Here is a 25723-nt window from a genome sequence, read left to right as displayed (position 1 = left end):
ACATCTAGACGTTTCTTAAATACCTCTAGGGATGGTGACTCAACCCCCTCCCTGGGCAGGCTGTTCCAGTGCCTGACCACTCTTTCAGTAAAGTCATTCTTCCTAATGTCTAATCTAAACCTCCCCTGGTGCCACTTGAGATCGTTTCCTCTGGTCCTGTCATTATTCACCTGGGAAAAGAGGCCAACACCCACCTCTCTACAACATATAGTTTTCTCCTAATATTTACAATCTTTGGATATGTACAGCCCCTAGCAGCCGGGACCTAATTGTGGTACCTCTGCCAAGTTTCTAAGTTTCAAGACAAGTTGGCAAAAAAACCCAGAGTAATAAGAAGAAGGAAAAAGAAAACAACCACAAAATCACAACAAACCACCTTACAACCTCAAGAAGATAAAACCAAAGAACAACACCGGGCAGAAGAACACAGCTCTGATGTGAATTTGCAAGAGGTGCTCGATTTGATTCAGTTTGGATGAATAGGGTTTGCAGAACCTGTTGCATGTGGGAGCTGTATGGAACCAGAGAAGAAGCTGCACCCCAGGCAGCACCAAGCCTGAGACTCTCCGATCTCAAGCACAGCACTTCATGAAGTAGCAAAGTATCCCAAGCTCAGATGAGAACCACCAGGCTGACCAGCTCCTCCCAAACCTTCTATATCATGCACATCAGCCGTTTCTGATGATTCACCTACATTCCAGAATTCAACACCAACGATGACAGATAACCTCAATTTACCCTTTTCTTTGGAAATACATGAAACAGAAGCCTTGGGGAAATATGATGTCAATGTCTCCCCATTACAAAAATATACATTTGTAGTTTTAAACTTATTTCAAATCTGTAGCTTAACTTGTTACCTATTAAAACAGTTCTATTCAAAAGATCTTTTTTCAAATATTTCAATCGTTATTTCTTTTTATGCAAGTTATTTTTAACTTATGCAAGTTCTTTTTCAAAGTTTTACACCAACACTCAGTGTCATACACTCAAAGGATAATAAGACCTATAAAACATTTTTCTCACTCTTATCAAACTGCAGTTCTCATTCAAGCACTGAAGCTCATTTTAATACATAGGGTTTTCCAAATGCTCGAGGAAGAATTTCTAGAAAAATCTTTGATAAGTTTTAAATTTTTTGCTGTCTCATATTTTAAGAAATTTTAATCAAACTTTAATCTAAGTTGTTGTGACTGATATTTAGTAAAGTACACTCTCAAGGTACACGAAAGTAAGATCCTTCTCTCTAATTTAGAGAGATATGGATTTGATGGATGAACTGTTTGGTGGATGAGGAATTGGTTGGATGGTCATATCCAGAGGGTAGTGGTCAACGGCTCAATGTCCAAGTGGAGATCAGTGACAAGTGGTGCTCTTCAGGGGTCCATAATGGGACCAGTACTGTCCAATATTTTCATGAATGACACAGAGAGTGGGATCAAATGCACCCTCAGCAAGTTTGTAGATGAAACCAAGCTGAGCAGTGCAGCTGACACGCCTGAAGGACGGGACCCCATCCAGAGGGACCTGGACAGGCTTGAGAAGTGGGCCTGCGTGAACCTCATGAGATTCAACAAGGACAAGTGCAGGGTCCTGGACATGAGCCAGTGATGTGCACTTGCAGCCCAGAATGCCAACTGTATCCTGGGCTGCATCAAAAGAAGCATGGCCAGCAGGTCGAGGGAGGCGATTCTGTCCCTCTGCTCTGCTCTGGTGAGACCCCACCTGGAGCACTGTGTCCAGCTCTGGACCCTTCAGCACAAGAAGGACATGGACCTGTTGGAGTGGGTCCAGAGGAGGCCACAAAAATGCTCAGTGAGCTGGAGCACCTCTGCTACGAAGACAGGCTGAGAGAGTTGGGGTTGCTCAGCCTGGAGAAGAGAAGCTTCTGGGGAGACCTTATTGTGTCCTTTCAGTACTTAAAGGGGGACTACAGGAAAGATGGGGACAAACTTTTTAGTAGGCCCTGCTGCAATAGGACAAGGAGTAATGGCTTTACACTGCAAGAGGTAAGATTTAGACTAGATATCAGGAAGAAATTTTTCACCCTGAGGGTGGTGAGACACTGGAACAGGTTGCCCAGAGAGGTGGTAGATGCCCCATCCCTGGTAACATTCAAGGTCACGTTGGTTGATGAGCAGTCCTGGACAACCGGGGAGGTCCCAGCTGACTGGAGGTTAGCAAATGTGACACCCATCCACAAGAAGGGCCGGAAGGAGGATCCGGGGAACCACAGGCCAGTCAGTCTGACCTCGGTGCCTGGGAAGGTCATGGAACAGATCCTCCTCAGTGCCATTACACGGCACATGCAGGAGAACAGGGTGATCAGGCCCAGTCAGCATGGGTTTGTGAAGGGCAGGTCATGCCTATCAAACCTAATATCCTTCTATGATAAGGTGACCCACTTAGTGGACGAGGGAAAAGCTGTGGATGTTATCTACTTGGATTTTTGCAAAGTTTTTGACACTGTTTCCCATAGCATTCTCCTGGAGAAACTGGCTGCTCATGGCCTGGACAGGTGTACTCTTCGCTGGGTAAAAAACTGGCTGGATGGCCGTGCCCAGAGAGTGGTGGTAAATGGAGTTAAATCCAGTTGGTGTCCGGTCACAAGTGGTGTCCCCCAGGGCTCGGTGCTGGGGCCGGTTCTCTTTAATATCTTTCTCAATGATCTGGATGAAGGGATCAAATGCACCCTCAGTAAGTTCGCAGATGACACTAAGCTGGGCGGGCGTGTTGATCTGCTTGAGGGTAGGTTGGCTCTGCAGAGGGATCTGGACAGGCTGGACCGATGGGCTGAGACCAATGGTATGAGGTTCAACAAGGCCAAATGCCGGGTCCTGCACTTGGGTCACAACAAACCCATGCAGCGCTACAGGATTGGGGCAGAGTGGCTCGAAAGCAGCCCGGCAGAAAAGGACCTGGGGGTGTTGGTTGACAGCCAGCTGAATATGAGCCAGCAGTGTGCCCAGGTGGCCAAGAAGGCCAACAGCATCCTGGCCTGTATCAGAAACAGTGTGGTGAGCCGGACTAGGGAAGTGATCATCCCCCTGTACTCGGCACTGGCGAGGCCCCACCTCGAGTACTGCATTCAGTTTTGGGCCCCTCGCTACAAGAGGGACATTGAGGTGTTGGAGCGTGTCCAGAGAAGGGCTACAAAGCTGGTGAGGGGTCTGGAGGACAAACCTTATGAGAAACGACTGAGGGAGCTGGGGTTGTTTAGCCTGGAGAAGAGGAGGCTGAGGGGAGACCTTATCACCCTCTACAACTACCTGAAAGGAGGGTGTAGAGAGATGGGGGCTGACCTCTTCTCCCTGGTGACAAGTGATAGGACAAGAGGAAACGGGTTCAAGTTATGTCAGGGCAGGTTTAGATTGGATATTAGGAAACATTTTTTCACTGAAAGGGTTATTAAACATTGGAATAGGCTGCCCAGGGAGGTGGTGGATTCACCATCCCTGGAGGTGTTTAAAAAAAGGGTAGATGGGGCACTTAGGGACATGGTTTAGAAGTGGCTTTTGTCAGGGTAGGTTAAAGGTTGGACTCGATCTTAAAGGTCCCTTCCAACCTCAGCAATTCTATGATTCTATGGTTAGGGCTCTGAGCAACCTGATCTAGTTGAAGATGTCCCTGCCCATGGCAGGGGGGTTGGACTAGATGACCTTTAAAGGTCCCTTCCAACCCAAACTATTCTATGATTCTATGAAATTCTATGATTCTGATAGGTACAGAAAGGACAGTCTAGGTTCTCATTTTTAAATTTTTGAATATTTAAAAATGTTCTCAAGAAAACCAAACCCCACCATCAGCAAGATAAAAATAAGTAGTATTATTTTAAGTCCTGAAACACTTTTTGAAGTAAGCAGGCACAGTAGAAAAAAAAAATAAAGTTCAGTATTTGGCAAGAAGAAAAGACAGAACGAGTTTGCATTTGCCCATGCTGTTATTTTTATTGCCACAATGCTGCAGCTAAGACTGTACTGAATGCAAAAAAAGGTAAACCAAGGAACCTGTAATGTGATTTTATGGGGGATTAAAAGCACCAAAGGAATTGGAAAAGGGGAAGAAATAGAAAGAAACAGTAAAACTGTACTGGTCAGAAGGATAGTTAACTTTTTATTGAAAAAGGAAAACCCCTAAATTGTTCAGTTTTTCCACAGAATCATGCCAAGAAGAGTTAGAGAAGGGATGGCGCTCCAACGTTAAACCACACTCTTACAGAATACTTCTCCAAGAAGGAGGAAAAAAAAGCACCAAGTGGTTTGAAAGGGTTTTTTGTTTTGTTAAAAAAGCACAGGCTTCCTAGAGCCTCATATCTAAAAACCAAATTACTTTTGTCCCTCTAGGGAATGGAAATAACAGAGAACAGAAAAAGATGACTGATACGATCAAAGAATCAGAACAGGGAAGTGAGATGAAGACAAACGGAATCACCATTTATCAAGACAACAGCCAAGGCTGTTGCAAAAGAGATGCCCATCTCAGCTGTTAGGGATTATCTGTTAAGAAGGGGCTACATTTTATACAGTAAACCAGTAAAATTTCGCAACAGCCTAGATACTAGAACAATTTATGTCCAAGCAGAATAAGCAGGACGTCTATACAGAGCTTCACGTGAAGAATTTGAAGATACGAGAAGAGCGAGCATAGCTTTTGAAGGAAGAAAAAACATCTGTGAAATATATATGTCTGTTACCTACAAAACCTACCTACCTACCTACAAAAATGAGGTCATAGACCTAAGTGTCCTTTCAACACTTAAGGCCAAAAGCTATTCTTTGGAACTCCTAAAATTTGACATTCATATTGTTTAGACACAAGTTTTAATATCTAATGCCAGGAATACCCTGAGTAGTTTGGCTTATTTTAAAAAAAAAAAAAAAAAAGTAAATTGAACTTACCATGCTGTTTAGATTTCTTCTTTTTTTTCTTCTTCTTTTTCTGTTTTGATTTATGATCTTTCTCCTTTTTCTCTTTTTTCTCCTTTTCCTTTTCTTTCTTTTTACCTGAAATAAAAATTAAACATTTTAAAACAGCAGTACCATTCCAAATTACTTGCTTCACTTGGCTTAACCTAAACATGACATTCAAAATCAAGTATTCCAGTTGCCTAGTCAGATCAAAATCATTCAGTTAATTTACTTGGCACGTCTCTTACTAATTGCTGGTAGAATGGTTCAGAGAAATCTCTCTCAACAAACAACGTTTTACTATTTCAAATATTTCCAAATGAGGTGTCATAGTACAAGAAGATATAGCAAAGCACACAAAATAAGTGACATTATTTAAGTAGCTTATAACACCTATTTTACTTACAGCTTATAACAAAAAGGTTTGAGCAAGAGAAGAAGCTTTCAGAAGTGCAAAATTCAAAACTAAAAAGGATAACATCGTCTTAAAAACATGCGTTAGGCCTATAGAAAGTCATTTGAAGGAAATTTCAGTATTGAAAAACTGGCGATGCTGTCAGCACTTTCTACTACACAGCAACATTCTCACGGAAAACTGGTTTTGACTAAAATTTATGATATGTTTTTACATTGCAGTTCACTCCGAAGCGCTGTTGGTATACACAAGAGGACAAGTACTTTGTCGCAGGAAAAAAAATAAATTTAAAAAATCTATTTATCCTGTTAATTCTCCCGAGACAAAATACATCGCACAATATTGTCACTCCATAATAATTTTCCAAGCAATCAGCAGTGAGATAAATAATGAGGAAATTGACTTGTTCCAGAAACTAAATTCTTAGAGTCAGTATTTCAGGATTGTTGCCTGCACACAAATCAGTCTTATTATCTTCTCGAGGAATACAGAAACAGAACTTTTACCTCCTGGAAAAACAAGGCAGAAAAACTTATGAATTCTTGTCCACCTCTAATGATTTTTTAAAATTTATTTGATTTTTTAAACACAGGGTAAAACCAAAGACGTCTTAATTTATACTTTCAAGAATTGCCAAATGTTTGGCTAGTAACACCCATTTCCTTCCCACTCATGCCCCTTATAGATCCCCTCAAATTGGTCAGTACAAGGAAATTAAGGCAGTATCACTAATTAAACTGAAAAAAAGAAAAAAAAAAGTGCTTTTCTTTTTCAGGTACTATTTAGATCTTTCCAAATCCTTGCTCTGGGCACTTTCATTTTCTCTATAAAATCATTTTTCTACTATAAACTTGTCATATATATTAAAAACATTTTTAAGACCTCAAGAAACAAAAGAAGTGCAGCTGGGCTCAGGAAATATTTTACGTGTTTACATTTCCTCTTCAGAGACATCAAGCATTCCGGATTTTTTCCTTTTTTCCTAAAAATATTATTGCTCTGTACGTACCATATGTTGAAGAACTTTTCTCTTCTAGTTTTCCTTTTCTTTCCATTCTCACTGCACCTGCAAATTGAAGAAGAATATATGACATAAGTGTAATGTCTGGCTGATGACCCACTTTCTTGTAAAAGTCATTAGACCATAAAAAGTCCTAATGGTACATGATAATAAGAAACATAGAAACAATAAAATTACTTTTAATGTCACTTTACGATTATTTTTATTGGCTAAAGCACTGGAAACAAAAAGTATTGTAGTTTACCAACTTCTGAGTGCTTGTCCTTCTCAATCACGTTCTTTAATATTTTCTCCTTCAGACTCTCAAAACTTTTCTCCTTTATGGGCACAGAGCACTGTATCTCTGTCCCTTCAGAGCTCACTGATGTGGAAGACCTCTTTTTTTTACTATTCCCTTTGGGTAACTTTAGACTATTGGTTAAAGGCATTTCCAGATGCAAGGCATGTACATGGGACGAGGGTGCTGAAAACAAGAAGACAGATTTACTAGGCATTCCGTAAGGATTGCAGCCAGATCACTGGCTGCGTCAGATCGCTGAAATGTCAAGTATTGGTAATAATATCATCACACTTAAGATATAATTACTGCGCATGAATGTCTAGGTCTTAGTCTTACATACCAGACAATACATGCCACAAAAGGTTTCTTTGTTTTGGAATTTGCACTCACTTTGAAACTACTTGTACTGTGCAAAGTCTGCTTTTGCTGCTACTTTTAAGCCTTTTTGTTTCCTTTTTATTTCACTATAGTAGAAACCCAGGTCAACAGTAAGGGTTAAGGGTGCTGACATTGTCAATATTGTTCAAGTTATCATTCCATTATGTGAACAGCGAAACTAAGCTCTGGTACAACATTTTTAGTGCTATGTATAAGATTTACACTTCTGCTTATTGCATTTAATTGATTTTAATAATATTTAAATCATTCATTGTCTTTCATGTGTATAGCTAATCCATATTTAACTAACATGCAAGACACCATGATCATTTTTCAGAATTCAGCATCATATACTGACAATTCTTATCTTACACTATTCAGAAAAGTTTATTTAGTGAAATACTTAGGTGTTTTTTAATCTTCATCTGATGCAAATTAGGAAATCACATGGCAAAAAAACCCCTCAAGCTATAATTTTCATTGGTAATATTTACAATTTATAATCGAATAGGGCAATGGATTTTTCAAATAATCAAACTAAAATAAGAGTTATTTATAAAGAACATTATTGAGGTCGTTCAAAATTCTATTATTGTGTTCATTAATATTGTGAGAGCTTAAAGTTTCATTTAAATGTAATTAGGAAAGCCTAATCTTCATCAGTCCACTGAGGACACTTCAGGACCACGCCGAGGACATACTGTACAAAACGCGACTCTGCAAGGCTCTTGGAGGCACCTGTCACCTTCGCTGTCTCTCAACACAGAGGCCCAACAAAAGCATCAACGTGTAAAAAACACTTGTGGGTTAAAGTGCAGAACTAAAAGAAGTCCTGAAAAATACCTGCTAGCGGTCAAGATATTAAAGACGACAAAAGATGAAGGTGATCTGGAATGTTCTTTGAGCTCCCTCTTTATTCCCCCCCCCCCTTTTTTTTTTTTAAGTATTCAGTAATAAAACAACAAAAAGTATTTAAATAAGCAATGTTAAGATAAATTAGTAAATTCATCAGTCATAAAAGGATTCTGGGGGGAAGGTAACAACGTCTCAGGGTTGACTCCATATGGTGGCCTTCCAGGCTTGGACAGACCAACCCAATTCTACTAGGATACAACATACGTGTTACATGGAACCTACTCCAGCTCCCACGCAGCCCCTCTCAGGGTAACAATCAAAATGCCACAGGGCATGAATGCCGCAGAGGCAGCAAGAGCAAGTAGCACATCGCCTGCCACACCACACAGCACTTCAAAATGCCACATGTTCCCAGCTGTGGGATGCAAGACATCACCATACCATGCCATCCAGCCAGCAGCAGCTGCTCAGTTCTGCATTCTGGCTTCTAACACGAAGAAGACACAAACTGCATGACCCTGGCTGAGGCCACCTGAACCCTTCCACTCCTTCAAATCAACCATCTCACCCACCTAAGACCATAATCCTCTCAGGACTGGTCTACTATTCAGGCTCTTGCCTTTGTCTGTATTTCAAGCGGACTTAGCTTGCTGGGATACTTGTCATCCACACAAAACACTATTCAAATTACTCCTTTCTTGGGTTTCCTAATTAACGTTTGTCTCTGTTACAGGACTGAACGGCTTTGCCATCTGTGGAGCAACGAGTATATTTTAGCACCTCAGTAAAATAAAAAAGTGACACTTCTCCACATCATCATGTTATCAACGTCTTGTCTCGTTTCTAAAAAGAGCACAAAAGGATCACCCAAATACACACAATTCAGTTAGGTCACTGACATTTTGATGAAAAGATGTGAGAATACTCCATCCAAACAACCTCAAGAGAAATTTAGTCTCAATATTAGATGAATTAGTATTTAAACTTCATTATTAAGAAGAAATCCTGACCTCAGGCATTCAAACATGCTCTGCTATTGATGATCACAACACAACAAACTTCACTATCTCAATAATTTTCAACACAAGCACATCTGACAAAGTAATCAGTCAGTAATTAAATAACTGTTTGAGGGAACATTTATGATGGGCAGAAACATGCTACAGTCACACAAATACCCATCTCAATGACAGAACTCTCCAAACTGTCTGTCTATAGTAACCTGAAGAGAGAAATTACTATTATGCCTGTGTACACTGCAATGTTATTCTTGGTTTTTACTTCTATTAATCAGAAACCATTCTAAATTTGGAATCCTAATTCTAAATAAGGTGTGAAGGCTTGTAAAGCTTAATTTTCAATTGTGCAATCACTTTGCCTTACATGTAACCACAACATTAGACAAAGCAGACAATCACAGTCTGAAGGGCAAGTAACAGATACCACAAGAAAAATACTAGTTTATAAAAATTATCTCCTTTCTGGAAATACGACCATGTATTTTTTAACTGTTACTTTTAATTGCAATTTTATTCCTGTTGAGGAATTCCTTCTGTCTAGTCAGCCACCTCCCACACAGTGAAGCGTGGGAGTTCTGCAATTAACACTTAGCAGAGAGAAAGATGCTTAGAAATTAGACTTGATAAACTCCTGATTAGGTCATTGTTCTAAGACCAATTTGATCACCTGAAGACTGATTTCAGATTTAAAAAAAAAAAATGCAAACCCCAGCACTTTTCAGTCTGCTTTATGCCACGTTTCCAACGCCACGTCTGCTGGTCTGGCACGGTGGAGTGACACAAGCCCACGTGCGCAGGCACAGAACAGAACGCTCTGCCACAAGCGCAACAGCACAGACGGGCTTTTAGCGGTACTACTTATTTCAGTGCAAATTAAAATAAATTGTACCACTGTGAAGCAACTTATTTTGTTGCATGATATTCTATTCCACAGATTTCGATGTCTTCTCAATTTGCCTAATAAGAAACGTGTCATTATCTGCATTAATATACAACTTCAATCATAACATGACCAGCATAATTCATGGTTTTACCATAATTAATTTGTTGGTTGGAATTCCCAGTGCACAGGATGAGTTTCATATCTAAATGCACTTTAAATACATATTACAGATTAATACCAGATCCTGCACAAAACGATCTTCAGGAAGGATGAGGACATGAAAGGTTCTTGCCTCCAGCCACCTACTGCAAGAATCAGCTGGGAACTTCAGGGCAGAGATTAGAAGGGCAGACATTCAAATTAGGGAGTAAACCTGACTGTCAATAGATATTAGGAGTAAAACAAACAGCTCCAAAGTAACAAGAGCTTTAGTCAACTAGATACCTCTTAAAAGCAGGGTAACCAATAACGCTGGCAAGAGTTTATTAAAAAAAGCAACTGGTCTTGTTCTCTGAAAATCTTGTGCATCAGCCATTTCTTGTTCCTGCTGCAGTAAACTGTTATCAATAAAATTATGTAAAAGTATACAGTGTTTTTTATTTTTAGCATAAGTGCAAATTTCTCCCATAGAGTTAACCTATTGTTACCCTACTAGCGAAATCATCTAGACTGAGCTAGAACAGGAAATAAGAGCTAATGATAATAGTGTAATATTACTACTATAAATAGGATATTAATATCGTTATATTAGTAAATGTAACAATATTTTCCTTTTACTTAACTTCTAAAACCTAGACTGATTGCTGAAATTATGTTTGCTCAATACACAACAGTTAAACTAACACAAACGGTGTAGAGTTACAGAAACGAAGATAAGTGAATGCAAATTTAAAGAAAATTACAACTACAGAAAGATCTGGACTTCACGTAGGCAGAACTGGAAAACTACAGTGTTTTGCATGTGTTCAGACCGACTGCAAATTTAAAGCCTATGAAAGGCTAAGTGACAAAAAGCCAGATATCTACATTTTAAGCCGTTTGGCAAATGAAAGCAAGGATTCTTCGTTACATGTGCAGCATGGGGTGATCACAACTAGGTCTGTACACCAGTTTAGGCAAAGCAGTACCTCTGTTCACGAATTAACTGGTAGCGTACCACTGCCTACCAAAGTGCTCACAGTACTTCCCTGCAGCCTGTAGACTGAAGGAATTGATCCTACTGTTTTTGGGCTGCCTTTACGAAATGACAAGTTTTTCGTTTTGAGCAATGATTTTGAGAAGGGATCTGTGTGTAAATTAATACTATGAGTTGCCATTTTTGCTTCTGTGCTTCAGTGTGCCTCATCCCTCCCCTACGAAAACACCAAGTTAACAACTTTTGCATAAAGATCTCATCAAAATACATCATTTTGAACAACATTAAATTATTTTTCAATTGACTCAATTGATAGCACCCATCAGAAGTCTAGACCTCGCAAGCCACAAATTGGATCTCTGGGCCTATAACAGTACAGCTCTTTTACAGAAGGCTTGGCAACCATAATAGCCTGTTTCAGGCTAAATAATTCCATCACCTCCATAATTTCTAAAATTATCTACAGTTATCCATTTCAATGATTATGAAGACAGCAGGTCCAACGTAAGCGCACTTAGCCAACTCCATAGTGTTGTCAAAATCTCGAACACCAGTGTGTCCAGACTGTGTCAATAAAATCTAAACAGCAAAAATATCATAAAAGGACACAGATTTAAAATAGTTCTTTTAGATTAAAAAATGCAGACAATTACAGAATCTGGATTGTACACCAATGTTCTCAAATTGTAATCTACACTCACAATGCACACCCTAAACAATGCAATATATTACATTACACTTAGGCAGGCAGATGTTCCTGCATAATACAAATTAACTTTTCTCAACAATTCCAAGCATTGACAGGAATGAGAAAGGAAAGCTTTGGACATCTCTCCTTTATATATTAGCTTGCCATTGTTTAAAGAGGTTCATTAGAAAAGGAAAAGTAGTGATAGAGGGGATTCTATTTTTTCTCCTGAAGCATGCAAGAATTTAGTATGATTATGTGTATTTAAGTAATGTGACTTGAGAACCTGTGCTATTTCAAAAGTAAAAAGATGCCTTCTAAAGCAGAGATCACAACAAAAACTATTCAACAGCGTAGAGTAACTCCAGAGGTTTCAAACCTGAATTTAAAAGCTACATTTTTCTTTTTCTTCCAAGAAGAATATGAGATGGAGAGGAGACAAATGAGTTGCACCAGAGTTAGAAGCCTGAGATGCACCCAAAAGACATATGAACTTCAGTTAGAGTCCTAGAGATACTAATGACAGAGGCAGCTAGCTCCAAAACTGTCCATGGAATTTCTGAATTAAAGATATCAGACTGCTTAGATTAGTCTTTTAGTCCACAAAGCTTATACTGCTCAAGGGTGCTGGGCTGCGTACTTCTGAAAACTTCTAACATTTGGACAAAAAGTCAGTCTGAAAGCTCAAGACAGAGTTCTAGTGCATGGCGGAAAACTGCAATACATGAAAACTAGGAACAAAACACAGGTTTGCCTGTAAGGCAAAAACCCAGAAGACAAAAAAGTAGCTGGCAAATCAATTCCTTGAGAGCTTATAACTCCTAAAATTATATAGGCCCAAAAAAGCTCTATTAAGTTCTAAATACAGTATAAACTGTATCCTCCAGCATAGGTTGCAAGTGCTTCCATCTTTCCATTCTGGACTCAAATAGTAATACCAGATCATTTTCTCAGGGAATGGCTTCCCCTGACACAAAGCATGTGGATGTGTCAAATATTTTTGAGTCATAAATAAAGGCGGTGATAAATGAAACATACTGTTTCTTTAATTAGACTCATCTGTGGCGAAGATCAAGACTCAGTTCAACCAACAAACAGGCGCAAGCCTACTGATGGATGTGGGGTTTAGAACCAGCTCACTCAGAGTCCAAGCCAGTCCCATGACGGAAGTGGACAACAAAATGAATACCTGTCAGCGTTACCAGCTATGCATTAAATGATCCAGAAAACATACCAGAAAAGCCAGAAGTTAAATTCCTAGTAACTGAAATCAGTTCTAATAAACAAGAAACAGATGGCAGTTGGAGGCTGTTAGTTTCTTTTATGATCTTGTTCTATGAGTGGGCAAATATACATCTCCCAAAAGCGTTTCTCTTAGTTGCAAAAGACATGAGATAAAAGGACTTTTACAGAACTAATTTTCCCAGAAATCTGCGATTCTACTGCTATGTAATACATAAAAGGCAAACAAAGACTATCACATGGTTTCACTTGAGAGATTAAGTAGTATTTTCAAAAGCTTAAGTGGCAACTCATTAGAAATTCCCGTAGTCCTTATTTTGACAAATTGGTTTACAAGATTAATAGATTTTTTTTTGGAGAGCAAGAGAAAGGATAATTACAGTCATCTATTTTAATCTACGCAATATCGATCCAAGAATCCTACCCAGCTTTTCCTACATCAGGTTTTATAGCGATGCTACAGCTCCATGAAGTGATCACCTTCCGCTCTCAGTGGCGGCATGTGGGAGCAGACGGCCAAGAAGGGGCTGTACATACTAAACAAAATGCTTCACTACCCTACTGAGCACTGCAGCTATACGATCACCTGAATGCAAAGTTGTTATTTTTTTCCTCTTTAAACAAGGCTGAGTTATAATTTGAGTGTCACACTTATATACCTTAAGGTCATGTTGTCCTCCTTTACTATCAATCATATTTACCAAAAACTTCTCCAGCAGAGTACAATAATTCGGTGGGTTTTTTTTCCTCCTCTTACTTTATTGAGCTGTTTTCTCATTTAACAAAAATAAAAAAAACAAAACAAACAAAGGCTTGTGAGAGTTCTTTTTTGGAAGCCAATTAAAAATGGTACGCTACTCACCCACATAAGAGACTTATTTATGAAAAAAGTATACGGACACCTAACATACACTGGATGAAAACAACCCACTTTTAGGGTCTGCAAATCACTATGTAAACCTTTCCCCCAAACTCTCAACTGCCTCTATCCAAGCGATTCACTTAAACCATAGTAGTCAGTAAACTCTTCCGAAGTGCAAGGCAGCAGAAGTTCCAGTATTGGGCTCTACGCTAACTCTGTGAGGGTGAACCAAGTCTATATAAGTTTTAGAGGATTTTTCAGAAATATTTTCATTTTGCAGCAAGCAAATGACAAAATTTTCACTGCAAATAGAAGCAAAGGTAGAGGAATGCTGACTGCCTTGCAAAATGCTGATGTTTAAAGCCGAAGCCACAAGATCAATGAGTACATCTACATTTAGTATATATTAGTATGTTAGTAAAAAACTTCACAGATTATTTTTACAAATTTTAACAATATAAAATATTTGTGAAAGAAATACTGCTTTTTATATTCCACATTCTCAGATCCTCCTAAGTGTGTTAGAAAAAGTGTTAATGCAGCTCAAAGCCAGTGGGAGACGAAGAATATGCAGATGGATGGACCCCAGGAAGAGTGGCAGGTTTGTGAGTGTGCAAAAAGGGAAAACAAAAAGTATTGCCTCTTTCTGTGTGACTGAATACATACACATTTTAAACCCTACAACTATAAACCTAACTGGTTGTATACTAAATCTCTTTACCTGACGCTGTTGTAGCTACTCTTCCATCAGTTACTGCTTTGGAAGAAAGATATGTAATCATCTGAATATCTTCCTTCTCTTTACTGGGATATTCATTACGGAAAGTGGATTCTGTGGATAATGGTGCTGTAACTTCCGAACTACGGCTTAAATCAAGAGGGAGACACGGTCCACGCTTCTCAAGTGACATATGAGCAACATCAGGTACTACATAAAAGAAAAAATGTAATATTAAAATAGATACATAGGTCCAACAAACAACAGTTTGGATTGCAGCGTTACTTAACATAGGCACAGCTTTAGCTACAATAAGTCAAAACATCCCGTTAGATGAAAAGCGTGAAAGGTCTAATTTTTATGATTCAATTTCTCTTGGGCAGTTCTTTATTAGATTAAGATACATTACCCTCCAATTTTGATGACTGTTGGTTTTGACCACTGATGGAGAGCACTTTTCCATCAGTAATTGAAGAGGGAGAAGAAACTTTTTCTACAGAATCATCAGGCAAGGAGCAAGTGGCTAAACGCTGTGATCTTCTTCTCCGTTGGCTATGTTTGTAGGATCTAGGGGAATTCACTGGCTGTGATGGACCTAAAAAGAGATCTTTCAATGTTCATGAAGCAGAGAGATATACCATAATCTTACCGCAGTATTTGAGATCTAAAGATGGAGAGTGCTTTAAATAGCTCTTATTTGCAAAGCTGGGAATCACAGCAGAACCGGTAAAAGGAATTAAAAACTGTGATTACCCGGAGCAAAAAAAAGAGTTATGCTCAAGATATGATTCTGCTTTTTGCTTATTATACATTATTAGGGCATGTATTTCCCCACTGATAAAGGCTGTTATTTTAGGCAAACACTGTACTTACAGTAAGCAACCCCCCCAGACAACGCATGAGAGTAGGCTACTTATAATGGGAGGGGGCAATAGGATTTAACAGTAAGCAGAACAAATGATCACACTTAAAGATCTAAAAAGTCATGGATAGTGGTAACATACAACTTAAAAAAATAATCAAAAGCAGTGGTTAATTTTATATCCCACCTCCCGTCTTCTGTTAACCTGATATCAATACTCCAACTATATTTCAAATGCACACTGCCAAAGCATGGCACAGTAAGAAGGCTCAAGAACCTCATACTTAAAAAAAAAAAAGGGGGGGGAAGGAATTGATATAGGTTAATATAGGCCTGATTCATTAAAAACAAAAAACCCACACTCCCCTACACCTCTCCAGTTTTACCCAGTTTCACAAACTTTTGCCCTAAATTAAGTCATTATCACACTGTAAATCTCTGTTCTCTCCTTTTCTTAAGCAGTTTTTACAGTCAAACATGTACAGATTTAAAAATAAATATGCAGCAAAATTAAATTTCCATTAAAGGTGGTAAAGACTCAGAAGCCAAAGACTAAGTGACAGCACTAACGAGATCTAAGCTATTAAGTAACCAATTTTTAAATTAGCTAATTTTTAAAATATTGCTACAGAGAAGTCTAACTTAATCCAAAATACAAACATGGTCAAGGAAAGCTACTTACCATTAGTTTAGGGGTGGGGAAGGAAGGCATATTACAATATAGAAGACTGCTAATATTTTGTGGGGACAAAATACAATTTATAGCAATGTGTCCTGAATAAAGATGGCTGAATTTGCACCCCTCCCTCTCCCATTCATTTAAAGTTATCTGTGAGAAAAGATTACGAGAAACTTAACACCTAAGGGAAAATATCAAATCAAGGTTAAGGAGAACACACGATGCAGGTATAGTCTTCCATCCTCAATCACTATTCTAAAAGTGAAACAAAAATGTAGCTCTTGACTTACTGGAATCCACATTTATTTCAACTCTTGGCCTCATCATTTAATGTTCTTCAGGGAACAAAAGGCCTGACCCTAAACAACACTAAAAACCTAATGTAATCTAAAAAAAAAAAAAATATTACAGAAACATTTTAATATTCACAAAAAATAGCATATTCAAGGATGCGGCGTAAACCTTTCCCTGTTCTGATAACCAGTATTTTGGTACTTTGCAAATCAGTTGCACACGTTAAGAAGCTGAACACCTATGCCATTTTTCTACAACAAAGAAACCGGCTTTTTTTTTTTTTTTTTTTTTTTTTTTTTTAATATTTCCCCGCCACACATCTTGAACCCATCTTCTCTTCCGCATCATATTTGCAGGAAATATCACATAAGGTGAAGAACGCCACAGCCAACAGGTACAGCACAAAAGCCAGCTGAGGGCAGAATTTCTGAGAGAAGGGGAGGTCCACAACCAAGGTGTACATCTTTTCTTTTTAATGAATCAGGCCCCTTCAGAAGAGAGGTTTGATTTTTCCTGTATCACTGTTAATACTACCGCGGAGATTTAAGCTGGAGGGAAAGCCAAGCATGAAAAGCCACGACTTTATAAATATAAATGTATTATTTAAGGTAGAGTAATTCATACGCCTTATTATGTGACTTGAATTTTATAATACTGAGCTACCCCTAATTCTCCCACTTGGACCTTTTATTTAAAGCAGATTCATTTTTAAAAGCAATAGCCATTTACAACCAAAAAAATTGTCTGTATATCTCTTATAAGTAATTACGGTATTTTTTTTAAAATGTCTGTGCTCACTAGTTTTATTTATCACAGAAGAAGGAAGCTGAGAGACCAGCGTCAAATCCTCGACTTGTATTAATTCTGGGGAAAGTGGTGATTTAGGGGCCTTTATACACCCAGAAGAATCTCCAGATTCTTGTTTGCATTTCTTGCTGCGAGCCTTTCCTGAAGACAAAGTTGAGGATAACAGTGCAGGTTTCTGTATGTTGGCAGAACTGCTAATATCAGCTTCATTTTTTTTCTGACTTTGTGGTTTAGGTGAAATCTCCTGAATAAATAATAAAAAATTGATACTTTTATTTCAGTTTCTTCACTGTAGTTCTTGTTTTCTATTTTGATCTTTTTAAAAGCAACTTTAGTATTCAAAACACATTTTAAAAGCAACATTATTTTCAATACAAATGAAAACGATTTAAAATGCATCATGTTAAACTTTTTTTTTTTAAAGGAGCACTATCAATTCTTTTCAGTATTCAGAACACCCTCATTTCTTAATACTCGAAATACCTGCAAAAAGTCTGGAAACGAAATGTTTTTTCCTCTGTTCCCATTTTAAAAATTCACCAAAGTCTTTTTTAGTTTCTGTCTCTTCCATCTTCAGTAGACCAGGACTGGCAGTGCTGTCTCCAAGTATGACTTGGGGAACATTTGTCACAGGCTACGATTGCTAGAATATATACACTGATCCACAATCATTAAAATGTCTGAAGTTGGAAGGGACCCAAAAGGATCACCGAATCCAACTCCCTGTTCCTTGCAGGACTACCCAAACCTAAATTACATGACTAGGAACATCTAGCCGATGCTCCTTGAACGCCAACAGGCTTTTGCACTACTACGAGCAAGCTAAAAAAAAGCTGCCAAGATTTTCCCTTCACAGTCATTTCCCTGACTGCAAGGTCTTTCACAGCAAGAAAAATTTACAAAGTTCCAAAGGAAAACTTTAACACGAATTTCATTTTTAGAGAAGAGCCTGAAAAAGTTGATAATGCTCCTTTAAGGAACGTCTGAAAACAATAAAAAGTTTCCAAATTCTGAACACACTCTCACACAACCCCTTTCAGTGCTGGGAGTCTGGATTTCACCACATTATATGTTTGTGCAAACACATGAAGAAATCACAACTTCTAGCACCACAGGGTTAAACAGATTGCTAACTGTTGGGGAAAAGGGAGCAGATAAAGAGTTAAAACAGTTTTTGAAGAAAAAAGTAATCAACATATAACGCAGCTTTCCAATTTCATCAATTTTCATCCTTCTTAACACAGATACTAAAGTATTATTTTTAGACAACTAGCATGCATTGACAGACATTAGCATTTTAGATTTTTAACTGGAAGATCTTCCGACTTTACTGAATAAACTGTGCATGTGTTACAAACTTGCCCAATAATGGCAAACTAAAATATCTGAACATTTCTTATACCTGTCCCCTTTCTTGTCCCAGGTCCATCACCCAGCATAATACCGTCTAAGAAAACCATAACTAAGAAAGTAGAAAGATATTTCTACAAAGTGTGCACCACTTTATCCAAACTAAAAACATCACACCTTTGATGATTTGAGGGTATTATTGGTTTTTCTTATAAATCACAGTTTTATTTTCCACTGGAACTTTCCACATTCCACTGGAAAAAAAAAAAAGGCAAAACAAAAAACCCCAAGTGCACATTCTATGTTTGTAAAAGGGCACCCCTGAATGCTACATGAAGAGATGGCTGGAATTATCATGTAAAGATCCAGTGCAAAACATCCCATTCAGCAGACACCAGTTCTACCTTGAATAATTCAATTACACATGTACTAAGTGCAGTTTATTCATTTAAATAAAATATTCCATGAACTGTAGAGTATACCTATGCTGGTTATGAGAGGTATTACCAGAAATTAATTAGAGTCATAACTTGTAAATAAACAATTTTATTGTTCATCTTCACAGATGTGAAAGACATTACTACAGCATCCATTACTTTCAAATTACAAAGTTATTTAAACAAGATTAAAAAAATTAAATTAATATTTTGATAAGGTGCTTAACCTCTTAACAGGACAAATTAACATTAAAAACCTTAATGAATTAATGTTATTCATCTAATCAGGTCTTGGTCAAAAGGAAATATAACATGACATACCCTAATACAGTTAAATAAACTACTGTATCTGCAACTAATAGGCTGAGGTTTTGGGTTTAAGACAACTGTAAACTAAAAATATATAAATATAAATAAAATAAACTTCCATCAACAAAGTCAGTTTTCGGCTATTGGCCTGAACACTTCTACCATGTTCCGTATCACATTATTTAAAAAAAACCCTACAAGATATTTTACCCATCCAACTTTATAGCAGTAGCAGACAAAACCTCTAAGGAACGTCAGCTTTGCTACTGGAAAATCTTTTGGGGAGGTTTATAACTCGGCCATTTTAATTTGAATTTGAGCAGCAAATTAGTGAAAAAAGCTTTAAGCTTAAAAATTTTCCTCCCCACAGTTAATAATTTAAATGTTTGTGAGGTTTCTGGTTTTAATTAGAAGCAAAGGAAAAGGACAATTCGGGATTTTAGATGCCTCTTTAAAGGAGCTTAACTAGTATTCCCAAAAATGAGGTTTTTCAGACCATTAGCATGTAAACAATGACAGAGACATCTTTTTTTATATATCTAATCAATAAAACAGAAACAGCCGAGTTACTAAGTCTAAGAAGTAACAAAAAGTTTGTAGTAAATATGCACTGTCGTTTATACTGTTGCATACACAGTCTATGTAAACCACAAAGTCCCATTCACCGCAATGGGATTCTGCATGGTAAGATTTACATTGTAATGATTCTTCCAAAAACAACATGCTGTAAGCCATTTCACAGTTTTTTGCACATTGAAAATATCACACACAGTAGCAGTAAAATCATAGCATCTTTAATATGCAAAAATTTGAGAAATGGAATGTCATGTCAATACATTGTAAACCTTTATGCAAAATATCGGTCAATGCATTGACACCGTAGTGGCTCAGTTAGCCCTTACGGTGACAGCATTAAAAACAGAAAACCGTGTTCCATTGACAAGACTCGCATCCAATGCGGTGTCAATGGAAAAACCACAGCAATGTAATTATATATCAGCTCTAAAGAACCAGTACAACCAAAATATCAAATAAAGTTTGGGGTAGGGACTGTTCATAGAGTGTGCCGGGGCTTAAGAACAGAAGTGTTCTTTTAAGAATTGTGGGCAGCAAGGCTATTTTATTCAAATGCTGCTGTTAAAGAAGAATGAAAATGAATACAAAAAAGCTGTATTAAAACTACATTAAGGCTCTGATTTAAATCATTGGAAAACAAAGATGTCCTGAAACAAAACTACTGCTCATCCTTAACTTGCTTTACCATGCTTAGGCATTCAGCCCTTTTAATATGCAAGATAATGCACAACTCGGAGTCAAGCAATGCCTGAACATAGTAGAAGCAGCCAAAGATAAAATGGCAGCAGGTCCTGCAAATATGCAGGTTTAAAAATCAGACCCTTAACATTATTTAAAAGTTTCTTTTTTGTATTTATTAAAATACACACCCTTGCAAAACGTATGGCTCATTGAGCAGTTCATAAAACACATACAAGCCTACAACACCAAATTCTTACAATATAAAAGAAACTTCTTTTAAAAGAAGTTCTACTTGATGTCAAAAACCCTGTTTCAAACACAAATCAAATTTGTGTAAGGGCCTTTTCCTAAGCCAGTCACATGGTTCCAGGTATAAAACTGGACCTTGGGACACTGGTCTCCTCACATTTTTTGCATGGAGACTTCATTTTTCTTTGTTTTCTGTTAGTTCTCTAACACAAAAGCTCATTACTGAAATTCAAGTCAACACTGTGTTTAGAGACAATTAAATTCCGTACTTCTGGCTCTGCCAGAAATGTAAACATAAGATCAATTTTCAGTTCCCTATTATATCTGAAGGGGCAAATTTTAATGTTGTAGGTACTATATCTCCATGGCACACTCCAGTGGGAACCTTGCAAAAGAATCAAACTCTACCATTTCATACCTGCTCCAGGACTGGAGCTGTTTCTTTGTTGCCTTCCTTTTTTTCAGCACCATCCGCAACAACAGCTTTGGATGCCAATAAACCTTAGGAGAAAAATTGCAGAGTTTTTTAGTTAAAGAAGCTTGCAACAAGAATTTGGGGAAAACAAAGCAAAACAGTGAGACGAGAAATAGGAACTGCTTGTACCTACAACATAATTCTCTCTGAAACAGTTCCACACAAAGCTGAACACTTTAAATTAGAAGAAACAAAAAGTTAAAGGACATTCCATGACGGTGGCCTTCCAAAAGAGGTACTTATCTGGCATTTCCACTAACAAAATAAAAATCAAATCATCAATTGTAAAATAATGCCTTACCATCCTTTTAAAGCCCAAGCGCTTTGGCTACAAAACCAAGACTATGATAATTAAGTAAATTGAGAGATCAAAATTATTTACAAACCTTTTCTATCTCTCCCCTTTTCAGTCCTTAAGAAATTCCCGTCAGAATTTGTACTATTACTTCGTAACTTTTAACACATGCAAACCTTTCTTAGAACAAGGGATTTCATTTCCAAATGAATATTCTCATTTGGAGCTCTCAAAGTGGAGCTCCCGAATTGCCTCAGCAACAAGACTATATTAGGAGCAAATACATGAAAATATGTCACTTCGTTCATGAACTCATATACAATATCGCTACTATAAAAAAAAAAATCTGTAAAAGACATCGCAACATAAATACGAGGAAGCTTTCTGTTGGCTAAGCGTATAGCAATAGCTTCAGTTCTGCTTTACACAGTAACTTCGATTACCTAAGCATGCAGAGAAAGTAAAAGTTCTACGCCATAAGACAAGGCAGAACTGATAAAACCTGAAAAACACAAACCTGAATAAAAGTTACTATCATAATCCTTGGGAATGTCACTGTTGGGGGTGGAGAGCTAAAATCCTCAAAAATAACTTGAGCTTACAGATCCACAAGATGTTCCTTTCACATTCCATGAAAAATTAGATACGTTCAAAATTAATTTGCAGTGCATAATGCCCAGGGAATTATAAAAAAGCCTGGGCTCTCAGGAAGCATTAAGACATTAAAAAAAAAGAAACCACAACAAAAAACATGCATACAAAAAAAGTGTGGTATTTTGCTAGAGAGCTACCACATTTCAGCATTCCACAGTAAATACGAGGTGCTTTTTTTCCCATTTCCACTTTACCTTAGATTAAGTTATGCTTCAGTCTACTGGAAAGTAGTTGTGTTTTAAACAAACTTTTTCAGAATACCATGTCCATAACAAGAGGTGCAAAGTAATTGATTTTACAGCTAAATAGGTTAACCGGAAAGTAGAAACTTACTTAGCCCTATTTATTTTAATACAAATACAATTATCAGGTAAGATTTTAATTCTGCATAAATAAACCTGACTCAAACGACCCTGTTTAAATCAAGTTGCAAAATTAGCAATATCCCATCCACAAGAAGGGTCAGAAGGATGATCCAGGGAACTACAGGCCTGTCAGTCCGACCTCGGTGCCTGGGAAGGTCATAGAACAGATCATCTTGAGTGCCATTATGCAGCACATGATGGACAATCAGGCTGTCAGGCGCAGTCAGTGTGAGTAAATGAAAGGCAGGTCCTGCTCGACAAACCAGATCTCCTTCTATGACAAAGTGACCCACTTGGTGGACGAGGAAAAGGCTGTGGGTGTTGTATACCCGGACTTTAGTAAGGCCTTTGATACAGTTTCCCACACCATTCTCACGGAGAAACTGGCTGCCCATGGTTTTGACCGGAGTACTCTACACCAGGTTAAAGGAGGGCCAGGCCCAGAGAGTGGTGGTGAATGGAGTTAAATTCAGTTGGCATCCAGTCACAAGTGGTGTTCCCAGGGCTCAATATTGGGCCCTGTTAAATATCTTTAGCAACGATCTGGACAAGGGGGTTGAGTGCACCCTCAGTAAGTTTGCAGATGACACCAAGTTAGGTGGGAGTGTTAATCTGCTTGAGGGTAGGAAGGCTGTGCAGAGGGACCTGGACAGGATGGATTGATGGGCTGAGGACAGTGGCGTGAGGTTCAACAGGGCCAAGTGCAGGGTCCTGCTCTTGGGTCACAACAACCCCATGCAGCGCTACAGGCTTGGGGAAGAGTGGCTGGAGAGCTGGCCAGGGGAAAAGGACCTGGGGGCATTGGTCGTCAGCTGGTTGAAAACGAGTTGGCAGTGTGCCCAAGAAGGACAAGGGCATCCTGGCCTGTATCAGGAACAGTGTGGTGAAAAGGACTAGGGAAGTGATCATCCCCCATACTCGGCACTAGTGGGGTTCTACCTTGAGTACCGTGTCCAGTTTTGGGGCCCTCACTACAAGAAAGCCATTGAGATGCTGGAGCATGTCCAGAGAAGGGCAACAAAGTGGTGAGGGGTCTGGAGAACAAGTCTGATGAGGAGCAGCTGAGGGAGCTGGGGTTGTTCAGCCTGGACAAAAGGAGGCTGAGGGGAGACCTTATTGCTCTCTGCAACTACCTGAAAGGAGGGTGTAGAGCGTTGTGTGTCAGTCTCTTCTCCCAGGTGACAGGAGATAGGACAAGAGGAAACAGCCTCAAGTTGCGTCAGGGGAGGTTTAGACTGGATATTAGGAAAAATTTTTTACACTGAAAGGGTTATTAAGCATTGGAACAGGTTGGTTGAGTCACCATCCCTGGAGGTATTTAAAAGACGGGCAGACATAGTGCTTAAAGATATGGTTTAGTGATGGTTTTTGTCAGAATTAGGTTGATGGTTGGACTAGATGATCTGAAAGGTCCCTTCCAATCTAGGCGATTCTATATGGACAAGCACGTACCTACAATGAAAAGCATAAATTAATTTTCAAAAATTAGAGAAGTGGAGGTTTAAGTACTTAACATTAAGCACAGTCTATAAGGCAGCTTTTGTGGTTCTACAAACCACAGGTTGCCCAGAGAAGTTGTGGACGCCCCATCACTGGCAGTGTTCAAGGTCAGGCTGGATGGAGCCTTGAGCCCTTATCTAGTTGAAGATGTCCCTGCCAATGGCAGGGGGTTTGGATTAGATGACCTTTAAAGGTCCTCTCCAACTCAAACTATTCTATGATTCTATGACTTTTGTTTCTAGCTAGATGCTCAGAAAGTAAAGCCATGAAATGAACTTAGGCTCTCTCAGATCTGTGAATATATAATTCTTCTTATGTCTGTCTTCTCTACCCCATTAAGTATCCGTTTAACCAATTATCATGCCTGTAGAAAGACAAAACAACTCCACAAGCTACTCCAGCGGCAGGACTACAGGTTCACCATCCCGTCAGCAACAGCAGATAGCAAATAAAAAGCACAGGGCAGCACAGTGAACAGAATCACAGAATGGTAGGGTTGGAAGGGACCTCTGGGATCATCTAGTCCAACCCCCCTGCCAGCACAGGGTCATCTTGGAGCAGGTTGCACAGGAACACGTCCAGGTGGGTTTGGAATGTCTCCAGAGACAGAGACTCCACCACCTTGCTGGGCAGCCTGTGCCAGTGCTCTGCCACCCTCAAAGGAAAGAAGTTCCTCCTCATGTTTAGGTGGAACTTCCTAGGCTCAAGTTTGTGCCCATTACCTCTTGTCCTGTCACTGGGCAACACTGAAAAGAGCCTGGCCCCATCCTCCTGACACCCACCCTTTAAGCATTTATAAGTGTTAATAAGATCCCCTCTCAGCAGTCTTTTTTCCAGACTGAAGAGACCCAAATCCCTCAGCCTTTCTTCATAAGACAGATGTTCCAATCCCCTAATCGTCTTCATAGCCCTTTGCCATACCCTCTCCAGCAGTTCCCTGTCCTTCTTGAATCGGGGAGCCCACAACTGGACACAGCACTCCAGGTGCGGCCTCACCAGGGCAGAGTAGAGGGGGAGGATGACCTCCCTCCACCTGCTGGCCACACTCTTCTTGATGCACCCCAGGAGGCCATTGGCCTTCTGGGCCACAAGGGCACATTGCTGGCTCATGGGCATCCTGCTGTCCACCAGGACTCCCAGGTCTCTTTCAGCTGAGCTGCTCTCCAGCAGGTCAGCCCCCAACCTGTACTGGTGCATGGGGTTATTCCTCCCCAGGTGCAGCACCCTACACTTGCCCTTCTTGAATTTCATAAGGTTCCTCTTTGCCCAACTCTCCAGCCTGTCCAGGTCTCTCTGGATGGCGGCACAGCCTTCTGGTGTGTCAGCCACCCCCCCCAGCTTTGTGTCATCAGCAAACTTGCTGAGGGTGCACTCTGTCCCCTCATCCAGGTCATTGATGAATATATTGAAGAGGACTGGACCCAGTACTGACCCCCAGGGAACACCACTCGTCACTGGCTGCATAACCAGAAGTGCTGTGTTCTGTAAGCTTGCTGCAGATGTTATCTGTTCTTTTAGGTATCAACACTGCAGCAGAGGCAAAAATTAATTGGAAGAAGACATTAATACATGCTTAGCAGGAGATATCCTTCACCTTCGGGAAATGTAATTTGGCTCAGTGGTGGTAACAGAAGAAAAAGGAGCAAAGGAAGCAACTTTATTTTGTTGAATGGTGAGCAAAGAACACCAGAGGCAGATGTGGCCCTTGTGGCAGACAAGGAAAACCTTCTGCAATAAATATTAAATTGAAATCCAGAAAACAGTTGCCTTCAAACAGCCTCCTGCAA

At 39.2% G+C, this 25723-nt stretch overlaps 1 protein-coding gene across 16 annotated transcripts in view; it reads right to left on the bottom strand.

Moving 5' to 3' along the window:
* The window catches only part of PHF20L1 (PHD finger protein 20 like 1), a 61458-nt gene that overhangs the window by 14295 nt on the left and 21440 nt on the right, over positions 1 to 25723 (bottom strand). For 9 of the 16 annotated variants that reach the window (XM_074577865.1, XM_074577869.1, XM_074577870.1 and 6 more), the window contains 6 exons: positions 21066 to 21148; positions 17037 to 17289; positions 14813 to 14998; positions 14407 to 14613; positions 6332 to 6388; positions 4899 to 5003 (listed from right to left, as the gene is read on the bottom strand). In XM_074577865.1, coding sequence (XP_074433966.1) covers positions 4899 to 5003; positions 6332 to 6388; positions 14407 to 14613; positions 14813 to 14998; positions 17037 to 17289; positions 21066 to 21148 — 891 coding nt within the window. Of the gene's footprint in view, positions 1 to 4898; positions 5004 to 6331; positions 6389 to 6587; positions 6807 to 14406; positions 14614 to 14812; positions 14999 to 17036; positions 17290 to 21065; positions 21149 to 25723 lie in introns of all 16 variants that reach the window. The other 7 variants (XM_074577875.1, XM_074577859.1, XM_074577860.1 and 4 more) reach the window with 1 other exon arrangement.

This window comes from Larus michahellis, chromosome 2 (genome assembly GCF_964199755.1).
Source record: "Larus michahellis chromosome 2, bLarMic1.1, whole genome shotgun sequence".
Classification (NCBI taxonomy): domain Eukaryota; kingdom Metazoa; phylum Chordata; class Aves; order Charadriiformes; family Laridae; genus Larus; species Larus michahellis.
This window is presented reverse-complemented; position numbering and strand designations above follow the sequence as displayed.